The sequence below is a fragment of the Physeter macrocephalus genome, chromosome 3, assembly GCF_002837175.3.
Source record: "Physeter macrocephalus isolate SW-GA chromosome 3, ASM283717v5, whole genome shotgun sequence".
In the NCBI taxonomy this organism is placed as follows: Eukaryota; Metazoa; Chordata; class Mammalia; order Artiodactyla; family Physeteridae; genus Physeter; species Physeter macrocephalus.
Genome location: NC_041216.1, coordinates 19,893,859 through 19,905,300, shown reverse-complemented (window position 1 = coordinate 19,905,300; position 11,442 = coordinate 19,893,859). Strand labels below are relative to the sequence as shown.

Genomic DNA, 11,442 nt, shown 5'->3' with positions numbered 1-11,442 from the left:
GCTCAGATGTCAAGGGGTCAGCGACGAAGGTGTCACCTCTCTCTGACTCAGGGCAGGAGAAGACACATGCTCTTGATGATATGCAAGGTCATACCGTTGATTGGTTCTTGGAATTATGGGCGTGTTTATAGTGCTTCACATAGGGATCTGGTTAACAGGAGGATTCTGATTTTCTGAGGCTGGGGTAGGGCCTGAGATCCTGCATGCTGACAAGGGTTTCTAGAGAATGGCTTTGGGGTAAAACTGACTTGACCTTGAGCAAGAAACTAAGCCTCAGATTCCTCATCTGCGGAATGGGTCTTAACTCCCCTACAGGTCTGTGTGAAGATTAAAGAAGATGGTGCCTGCAGCCTTGGCAGAGCACAGAGCCTGACACAGAGTGGGTACCCAGGAAATATTGGTTATGATTATCATTATTATTCCTATCACTCTTGGCCCTGAGCCCTCTGCGAAAGCTCTGTCTGTGCATGCAAGCACGGGTTATGCCACATACGCAAACCTCACGATGCTCCCTTTGGTTCATTTCGTCCCACCCCAGGAGTAAAAATCAGGATGCAATCTGCCATTTCAAACAGCACCCATGAATCGTTTCACATTCAATTTCCCCATCAAATTCACAGGCACGTATCACGTACCATTATTCCATTTCTTAATGGTCTGTGCAGAGGAAATTGTAAGTAGGACATTTCTTCATGCCCTTGGCATTCCCGGCTCTTTGAAATCCCCTCTCCAGGCCAGACCCCTTTTCTGGCTGCTACAGCATGCTTTGTCTTCTCCAAAATCCTGGCCTCACTTACCACTGGTCTCTGCTCCTTCCAGAACGTCAAGGAACTACAGTGACATGTCTGTCCCCTTGGAGAGCAATGTTGGTCCCACCTCGGGTTCCTGTGGAGGTGAACTTTGGCAGCAGGTAGCAGGGTGGGCTGGGTGGATGCAGGGTTCAGGGTCAGAGAGGACAGTGATTTCAGCCCCACCTGCACACCACTCACGAGCTGCAGGGCCCTGGGCGACATCACCCATGACTCCTGGGAGCCTCAGTGCCCTCATCTATAAAATGGAGGTGACAATGCCATCTGCACTGGGCGGTACAATGAGAAGTGCCCGGTCAAGGGCTGTGCCCACAACAACCGTGACAGCTATTTGTTCAGGTCACATGAGTGGAAAATTTGATGGGATGCCTAGGAAGGGGTGAGCTTAGCTCTCGGGGCTCAGCAAGTGGCATTCACTGTGGCACATCCACCGGGGTCCCTGTTTGGCCTTTACCTTTGCAGGCTCAGAATCCCAACTAAGCTGGCATCCTCGGTTCAGGAACTCTTGTGCCAGCATCACCCTAGACAGAGCAGAACGGGAGCCTGGGGGTTGGGGCAGAGCCAGTGGCGTGGGGGAATATTTGCCACTTTACCTCCTGGTGAAGCGCGGTCCTGCCCTAGCTGAGTGGTGCAGCACTGGAGGAGCCTGTGATACCAAGCATTGACTTCTAGTTCATAGATGGTGGGGAGGACAGAGCGGGTGCTGGGGGAACGGCAGCCAGGCTGGTGGGCTTGGGGCAGTGGCTATTCACCAACCAGAATGGAAATAGGTCAACATTTAACAACCGGCGTGGATGCAGCCGTGCACATCAGCTGGGGGTACAGCCCAGGGACGCTGAGGGTAAAAAAGCCCAACATATGTTAAGGAGAGTTTCTCGAGGAAAGGCCCCTGGGTGAGTGTAGAGAACCACCCTACCACCATCAAATACCGGGTACCCGTCCGACAAGTGGCAATTTATCCTTGACCTACTCCTTCACCCCTAGACCCAGTCCGATGCCCTGTGTTCTAGTCCCAGCTGGACAGCCAGCTAGGACTTAGTCTTCCCATCAGAGAGAATCCATTTATTGATGACACTGCCGGATTTAAAAGTCCGTGGTCTCCCTCAAGTGTGCATGTGCGCGCGCGTGTGCATTCATGTGCGCGCATATGCACGTGTGTTCACATGCATCTGTGCGTGTGTGTGTGTCTGTGTCTGTGTAAAAGGCCACACACCTCCCCGACTCCCTCTCTGACGTCTCCACCCACTCTCTGCACACACACCTCACCTCGCAAAGTGCCCGCGCCCAGCTCCTCACCACCTCGGACCCTCCACTCAGGCCCTCACTTGCTGCACCCACCTGGAGTCAAGCTCCACCTTGGAACACACAGATTCATCAGGCTGAGCAGACCAGAGGAGGCACTGGCATGGTGGAATGCAAAGCTAAGCGCTGGAAGACGGGTCTGTTTATTTGCATGGCTCGCATTTGTCTCTGACTGTTTTATCCACCCCCTGAGCCAGCCGAAGAGTTCTCAATTTATCCTGCCCGCACGGGGAGACCAGATTGGCAGCATGCACGCACATCCACAGACGCCCAATATAGACTTCCAATTATCCTTTAATTCTGCTCCTGTCTTCATTTGTTCACTTCACTTTTTCCAAATGGACTGGAGGGGAAAAAAAGCTGTAATTTATGGACTTTGAAGTCAGCTGGCAGGAGCTCCGTGCTCACATGCCGGGTGGGATTAGACCTCAGGGTAGAGCCCAGACTCAACTCCCAACCATCCAGCGGGGGAGCCGGCAGCCTCTTAGAGGCCCCCAAGTCCCTAGTCTCTCACTTCTGGTCTTTCTGACTCCCTGTAGTAACTGTATCTTCTTGATATAGAACTTGGGCATCTGGGGCCCGCTGAGCTGACTGCGAGATCTGAAGTCTAGCTAGTTCCTAGAGGTGGCAAATGACTCACCTAGGAGTACACCTCTCATATGCAAGTGAACCAGTCCAAATCCTTCTCCCGCCACCTCCTTTATAGGCTCTCACAAGGCTCTTATACCTCAGGGCCAGTGGTCCCCTACCCTAATCACTCCAGGACCAGAAGCGAGACAAATAAAGACAGCCCCAGGGTCCCCTGAAATTATTCAAGCTAGCCACTTCTAAGCCTACCCTACATTGCCCATCCTTTACCCGACCTTCCCATGAAAAACATAGTAAAGTCAATGCTTCCCACTTTCCCTCGTTCCTCTGCCTCCTGATGACCCTGGTGCATCCTCATGTGGCCCCGTACAGCGCAGGGTAGGGGCTCCCCTAGGGAACTGTAACAAGCTATCTTTCCAAGAGCAGTCATCTCCTGATCTGTTGGCCTCACCATACCTGCATAATAATAAAGCCTGCATTTTACAACTATCTCAGGTGGCCGTGGTCACTGAGGGCCAGAATGGAGGGCAGACAGCAGGAAGCCTCCTTTAATGAAGGTCTCCTCTGCGCTCAGCTGTTTCACAGGTGTTACTTCCACCCTCCAACAAAGGAAGTGCTAAGCCAGGATTCACATCAGTGTCACCTGACCCTCCACCCTCATACGCACAGCCTGCACCCAGCCCCAAGATCCAGTCTGGAGGTCTCATGCATTGTCACAGCTCTCACGTCCCCCTGTATTCCTCACCCCTTGCTGTTTCTCTCTTCTTGGCCTTCCCTGTTCTGCCTACCAAGTACCCTCTCCACTCTCTTGTCCTGGACTGGCACAGGGACTCCTGTTTCACTCTCCCACAGACACCCTCACGCACCCTACGAGCAACATCACACTTCACCACCTTGTTGCTAAGCGTCTTAGCAACAAGAGTCAGCAGTCTCCATGGGTTCAGGCTCCATGGGTGTCTCTTAACCTAGGTCACTGCACCCCAGCACAGGGCCTGGTACCTGGTAAACATCTGGTAAATAACTGTCCTATCAATCACTCAATCAATCAATCAGTCTATGCCCCCTCTTTCTTTTATCAATATTCGATGCTAAACACCTCTTTCTGGAATCCTCTCCTGACCTCTCTTCTGATGCCCCTTGTTCCAGCCTCCCTGGCCATCGACTAGTCTGGTGGTACTTTGTCAATAAGCACCTTTTGACAAATCACCTTTTAAATTTTTCCTTTGTGATACCCTGTGACTTGATCGTATCTCAGGCATATGCGCCATCTTCCAGATCTGGATGTAAGTCCTTCCCCAGGGCTGGGACTGTGTCTTCTGCCCCCAGTGGTCCTTTCACTTTCTCCTGGCCACCCAGGGGCCTGGTTTGGCCACATCCAGTACCCAGGGGCACAGTTCCAAATGGAAAGAGCGATTGTCTGACTCAAAGGCTTTAAGCTGTAGCTAGAGGGAGGGTGCTCCAGGACACATGGAGCCTTTACTGGGTGGGAAGCAGCCCATGAAAGGGGCTGAGACCCTGCTCCCTTGGTGGCATCTGAGAGGACAATGCCAGGTCACAGCACTCAGGAGGGCATGCCACAAGTCTCCCTCTCTGAGGGTACGGGAGTCCCAAAGCTGCCCTTACTGCTGAAATGGTAGCTTGGTCCCTGGGAGCGGGGGCGGCCCACATCAGTCCCCAAAGCCCTGATTTCACCACTGGACAAATCATTTTTGTTCCCCTTTATAGCTCATCCTCTCCTTCCCGGAGGAAGACAAATGGGCCTTGCAGTTAGAGACACCTGGTTATAAATCAAGACTCTGCCACTGACAACCTCCGGAGACATGGTGCATCCCCTAAGCCTCGGTTTCCTCACCTGTAAAATGCGGGCGATGACAATAACCACCTTCCTGGGTGACTGGGAAGGTGAGATTATTTCACTCATACAAAGTACCCAGGATCCATGCCCCTTTTCCCGCCACTCACCTGGACGGTCTAGGGGGCAACTGCTCACCCACCACCCAGGGGTGAAGAGGAATTCTTAGCAGACAAGTAAAAAAACTGACTTACTTTCCATTCCTCTACCCACTGGAATCTCCTGAGATGATGATTAAAAATGAGGATTTCCTGGAAGCCATCCCAAACCTACTGAATCATAAAATCTGGGGGCAGAGCTCGGAAAGCTGCACGTCTAACGGTGATTGTAAATCACTATTGTGACCGTGATGGAAGCGAGAAAACCCCGCTGCGGGTCACCAGCAAGACAGGCAGAGAACGCCTGACTACGGGGGCAGTCGTACCTGTCGGGTGAATTCAAGTCTGTAAAATTCGGGAGTCTGGAGACAAAAGAGAGAAGTCCCCATTTACAGGCAAATCGACATAACCTTGGAGCTGCCATAAAGCGGGGATGACAATTGTATCCTTCCCAAACGGGACAGTGAACAGTAGATGAGATGCATCCTGAGTGTCCACCCCCATCCTCCCCGCGGAAAGGCACAGACGTGTTGGCTTTTGTCCCAATTTGCCTCAGGCCCCGGAGTTGAACTTACTTGGAGACTTCGAATCCAGCAGAGCAGTGTGTGCTTTGAGCCGCAGCCTGTGGGATGAAGGCTAAAAGAGGCGCATAGAAGAACAACAGAACAAGAAGGAAATGATGAAGCCGGAAGGAGGGAGGCGCCAGGAAGGAGGCGCAGGCGGCAGCCTTTGACCTGACCCAGACGGCTGGAGGAATGTGGACCAGCAAAGATGGGGGAGGGCAGCCTGAGCCCCAGCCCAGAGCCAGGTATGCACAGCAGCGATCAGGGGATGATTTTGGAAGGTAAACTAAGGCTGGAGCGTAGAGGGTTGTGAAGAGTGTCATAAGGAATCACGATTTTCTCCTCAAGTCAAGGCTTCAGAGACACAGTCCTCTGAAAACTCTGTATTTCGGAGTGGTTTTTATTCTCATATTTAAAAGTTAAATGCCAACATTTAGAAGTCGAGAGTGACGGCGTCACCACCTAGACTCTAAGTGACTCTGAAACAGTGGGACCAGGCGGTGCTGGGACCGCCCACCTGGCCCCATCAGCCCCCATAGGTAGCATGAGGCTGAAACCCCTGCCCTGGCATTTGGGGATCCCCAAAAGACCTCAGTCTGGGGAGGGGCAGAATTACACCTGTGCTTCCAAAGGTCCAACCGATGACAATTAACGTGAGTCATCAGCCTATGGCCTTTACACACATTAACCCATTTTGTTCTCACCACAACCTTAGGAGATGCTGTTACCCCCATTTTTCAGATGAAGAAACTGAGGCACAGAGAGGTGAAATCACTTGCCTAAGGTCACACAGCTGGTAAGTAGCAGAGCTGTGTGGACTGGATCCGAAACCCACAGCCCCGGTGAGATGAGCGGCGGGGGAGTCTCCCTTGGCCTCTCACCATATGGGGGTGTCTGGTTCAGAGGGTGAGGTCGTGCCCCATGTCTGTCCCCGATCCAGGTACCAATGCCATGTGTTTTCCCCAACTCCTCACAGGAAGGCCGGTTTTCTTAGTCAACCTATCAGGCAGGGAAGGAGGGCAGAGTCATGCAGGAGCCGGGTCCGGTGGTTTGGCCGCAGTCCCCGGCTCAGCCTCGCCTCCTGCTGACCGCGGACCCCACCGTGGGGAGCAACCAACCTCAACAGGAAGAAAACCGACCCGGGAGGTTCTCCTGCCACACCTGCCGCGGCTCCACCTGCCCCACAAGTCACCACACCCACCCCTCCCAGCCCCGTGGATTTGCAGAAGAGAAAACAGAACACACACACACAAATAGTCACCAGCCCCGTGCGCTTCCTGCATCCGGTGACTGTTTGGTCGAGAGCTCCCTCCCTCTCTGCGTACCCGCTGGGCACTCCTAACCCCCTCGGTGGCTGATCACAAGCTCAGCCCCCAGGCAGGTGCCTCCCACCCCCCAGGGAAAGCATCGAAGGATCCAAGGAGGCCAGCAGCCGAGACCTGCCAGCCCTAAGCCCCGCTGGCCACCCTCTGCCAGCTCAAAGTCACCTCTGCTCCAACTCCTCTGCTGGCCAGCCGGTCAGAGCCAGTCCGAGACACCGTCCCTCTCAGCTCGGCAGGACCCAGGAACCATTCCCTACTGGGCAAATCATTAATCGGATTCTTGACATTCCTCTGCCCCAGGTCGGCTTGGGAACATGCTCCCCAAAGGAGAAGAAGCAGGGGCCCAGGGCTGGCATCTGGACATGCAGCTGACGGGCAAGGTGGTGCTGTCTGCCGCTGCCCTGCTCCTGGTGACCTCAGCCTACAGGTTGTACAAGTCAAGGCCTGCCCAGGCCCCACTGGGGGGTGGGAACGCCAAGGCTGAGGCCGAGGAGGAGGCAGAGGGCTCCAGGCAGCCTGCCATCCAGGAGGCTGTTTCCGGGGCGCCACAGTGGGGCCTGAGACGCCGGAGGGGAAGCAAGGGGGCCGGAGTACCGCCGGGCTGCAGCTGGGAGAATCCGGAGGGCTCCGGAGTCCTGGCGACCGGAGCGTCTCCTGCAGACTCAGATGCCCGAGACACTGGGAAACCCGAGAGGAAACGTGCTGGGGAGGAGCAGGGTGGACAGCGCCCAGACTCTGGCCCGGCACCCCCTCGGTGCGGTGGCCAGGAACCCGGAACAGCTGTTGGCGGTAAGCTGCCCCGTTGCCCCGAGTGGTGCGGTGGGCCCCAACGCTCCCTAACTGGCCTCGCTGCAGCGGACGGCAGCGGTGTGAGAGGTGAGCTTGCTCCACGGCGGGACAGCAGATCGCAGGAGCAGCTGGGGGCCGGAGAGCAGGAACCCCCCGAGCGGTGCTGGGCGGCCCACACAGAGCGCAAGAGTGACATGAACAAGAGCTGGGTCTTTACCCGTGTGACAGGGGTCCACAGGGAAGAGGCTGGGGCCCTCCGGGCTGCCTCGGACATGGGCCTGGCCCTGCGCCAGCAGGAGGGAGCCACCGAGGCCTCCTATACCTTCTTGTCTGTGGCCCGGGTTCGAGTGGAGGAGAATTTCATACCGGAGAAGATGGGGGGGACCAGGCTCAGGCTGAAGCGCAAGCTGTACGATTACTGTGTTGAATCCACCTGTCAGGCCACCTCCAGGGGCAGGCTGGCCCCCAGAACAGCGGCCCTGGCGGAGGCTCCACCCCCTGTGTCAGGGCCAGGCCCCCTGGGAGTGGGGCCAGCCTCGGGAGGCCAGGCCGATGACAGAGTAGGTGGAGCGGGGACAGCTGCCCCCCCGCAGCCTGTGCTGTCACCCTCCGCGCAAGGCTTCAGCAGGAAGCAGAGCCTCCTTCAGATCGTGGAGAACCCGGAGCTTCAGCTGCAGCTCGATGGCGTCGGGGACCCTGTTCCATCGGGCCCAGACCAGAGCGCCCTGCCCACCGGCCCCATGTCCCGGGGTTCTCTTGGGTCCAGCTCAGCTGGAAGCAGCGGCAAGCCCCACCTGCACTTTGTGGCTGGGGCCAATTTCTTTCACCTCCCGCTCACCCCTGGATCAGCCCCAGATGTCCACCTGGACCTGGGCAATTGTTATGAGGTGCTGGCCTTCGCCAAGAAGCAGAGCCTGGAGGCCCTGAAGGAAGCCGCCTACAAGGTGATGAGTGACAACTACCTCCAGGTCCTGCGCAGTCCGGACATCTATGGGTGCCTGAGTGGGGCGGAGCGGGAGCTGATCCTCCAGAGACGGCTCCGGGGCCGCAAGCACCTGGTGGTGGCCGACATGTGCCCCCAGGAAGACGCCAGCCGCCTCTGCTGCTATGACGACGAGCGGGATGTCTGGCACCCGCTGGGCCGTCTGCCCCCTGAGGCTGTGTCCCGGGGCTGTGCCGTCTGTAGCCTCTTCAATTATCTCTTCGTCGTGTCCGGTTGCCAGGGGTTTGGGCACCAGCCCTCCAACCGCGTCTTCTGCTACAACCCGCTGACGGGCATCTGGAGTGAGGTGTGCCCTCTGAACCAGGCCCGCCCTCACTGCCGGCTGGTGGCCCTGGATGGACACCTGTACGCCATCGGGGGTGAGTGTCTGAACACGGTGGAATGCTACGACCCTCGCCTGGACCGCTGGACCTTCTCCCCGCCGCTCCCCGATGACACCTTTGCCCTGGCGCACACAGCCACGGCGTGTGCCGGAGAGATCTTCGTCACCGGCGGCTCCCTGCGCTACCGGCTCCTCCGATTCTCGGCCCAGGAGCAGCGCTGGCGGGCCGGCCCCACTGGGGGCGGCAAGGACCGCACAGCCGAGATGGTGGCGGTCAAAGGCTTTCTCTATCGCTTTGACCTCAACCGCAGCCTGGGCATCAGCGTGTACCGCTGCAGCGCCAGCGCCCGCCTCTGGTACGAGTGCGCCACGCATCGGACCCCTTACCCGGACACCTTCCAGTGTGCCGTGGTGGACGACCTCATCTACTGTGTGGGGCGCCAGCGCACCCTCCGCTTCCTGGCAGACTACGTCTCACCCAGGTTTGTGCCCGAGGAGCTACAGAGCTTCCCCTCCCCTCAGGGCACCCTCCTGCCCACCGTCCTGACCTTGCCCGGCCCTGATGTGCCCCGGACCAGGGTCTAGTGGCCCCCCCTGCTGGGCTCCTTCTGCAAAACTAGAGGCCAAATAGTCCCCTGCCCATCACTCCATGGGCCATTTCTGGGAGATCAGGTGGCCTGGGAATCTGGCCAGCAAGAGGTGAATTCCAGTCCTGTCTCCTCCACTGGCTGGACTTCTTAGCTGCATCTTTGCCACCACTGGGCTGCAGAAGCCCAGTGTGGAAATGGAACTCGGGACTGGCGCTCTGAGGCCCAGGATGCCCACGTCCACAGGGATGACCATCACCTTGCTTGAGCTCTGAATGGGGGGCGGGTACCAGGATCCCAGCAAAATTCAGGGGCACGGCCTTACCCCAGTCCTGGTTCCAGGGGCCAGTTGACCCCCCAGTGACCCCTCAAGCTGACCCTGCTGGATCTGGGCTAGACCTCCATAAGCCGCCAGGGCCTCTTCCTAAACATTGGCCACTGAGCCCCAACCTCCAAGATTCCCAGAAGCACCTGGGACACACAGGTGGGGAAAATGAAGGGAGGCGGCTCCAGCAGGACCAGGAAGGAGCCCAGGAGAGCCCCAGGGGGCCCGGCCAGAGGGAGAGATTGTTGGAGAAGCAGAACAGCTGAAGTTGGAACAGCCCACGGGGACTCTCGTCTTCAGAATAAATTGACCAGAGCCCACATTAATTTTTCTCATTACCTGGAATTCTAGTATACTGGAAGGAGGAGAAACCTCCCTTTTCGGCATCCATTTGTAAAGGCACATCTTCTTGCAGGGTTTACTGAGAATACAATTGATTCTGAATACGAGGTCTCAGGAGAGCGAGGAAAACATGTGATCCAAGGGCCACCGTCTGCTGGGCCCACTGTTATATGACCACTGCACTCTCTCCCCAGATCTCAGAACCCTTCACAATACAGCTCCCCATGCCACCCAGCCCTCACCTTGGAGCTGGGGGGGCAGCCACCACCAGTCAGCCCTTCCAGGTGGTGAGAGGTGATGGCTTCCTTTGCCCTCCCTGTGCCTTGCGGTCACCTGGTCTGCCTCATCAGACAGGAGAGGACCAGGGAGGGGCAGGTCCATGATGGAGCTGGGGAACTAGAAGGTCCTAGGGGTGCATTGGGAGACTGGGACCTCCTTTCATATCAGGTTGGGTAAATTCTCAAAGGGAAGAAACTCTCCAACCTCAGGAAGTCACCTTTCTTCCCAGAGGGAGGAGAGAGAGACTGGTCCAATCTATTACTGCAGCCCTGTTCCATCTCCAAAGGAGACACATATACAGAAAGGAGAGCAGCGATGCTCTTGGTCCCAGCCAGAAGCCAGGAAGCTGGGACTACTTCTAAAGTGACAGGCTGCATGAGGAAAGAAGCAGAGAAGGGAGGTGGACCAGGGCAGGTCCCACAGGTGGGGAGACAGGAATGCTCAGACTTCAGCATCCCTATCTTAAAAATGGGAAGGACCATCCATGTCCTTCTCTGCCTGGGGGATAAAGGTGAGCACCTGGAGAAAGCTCTTCCCAGTTCCGCGGGGTCCTGGCAGGAGCTTGTGTTCACTGCAGCTGTTGGGGCTGATCTGGGGTGGGGGATCTCTTTGGAAGATGCAGGATTGGAGCAAAGAATGAGAGGAGGTTGTTACAGAGACGAAGCCTTTTCTTGGACCGCACAAGGCCACCTTCCCTATTCTAGGGCCTGGGAGGCGAAGCTGCTTAGTTTATTTCTAAGGTGGAGGCTGGGGAAGGAAAGATTGCTGGGACTATGGCTGGAGCCTGCGGAGGGCGGCCTCCCCCCCAAAGCCCTTCACCACAAAGGCCACGCGCAGGCTCAGAGTCAACCCTCAGGCATGAACCTCCAAGGGACCCGGGGGATTGGAGACGTGATGCCGGGCAGGGAGAAGGGTTGGCTCAGAAGGAGAACCCCATCTGGGAGCTGGGGCAGGTAGAGCCACATGCAGCCCCACGGGTAGGTCTCCAGTAAGGAGCCCGGCAGGGGACAAGACCTCAGCCAAGCTGGGTAGGGTGTGGGGAAGGGCTCCAAGCCAAGGGTGAGCTAGGGATCACTCTGGAAAACTTCCAGAAGCCCATTGCATACATATGGCAGGGACTAGGGAAATGGATCAAGGGATAAGGCAGCAGAGCTTGTTCTAGATGGTGGATGTGGTCTTCATGACGAGAGGGGGAGCTGAGACTTGAGCCTGGGTTCAGGTACGCCACGCATCTTGTCTGCCCCTATGGTCCCATGGCAGA

At 56.8% G+C, this 11,442-nt stretch overlaps 1 protein-coding gene across 1 annotated transcript; it reads left to right on the top strand.

The window, feature by feature from the left end:
• The first annotated feature begins 6,848 nt into the window (after positions 1-6,848).
• KLHDC7A (kelch domain containing 7A) lies at positions 6,849-9,233 on the top strand. The gene has a single exon (XM_007104610.2). The coding sequence runs from the start codon at positions 6,849-6,851 to the stop codon at positions 9,231-9,233; it is 2,385 nt and encodes a 794-aa protein (XP_007104672.2).
• Positions 9,234-11,442: the final 2,209 nt, after the last annotated feature.

What these genes read in the sequence shown, in the direction of transcription:
- KLHDC7A (XM_007104610.2), top strand. Translation starts at nt 6,849, where the DNA reads ATGCTCCCCAAAGGAGAAGAAGCAGGGGCCCAGGGCTGGCATCTGGAC.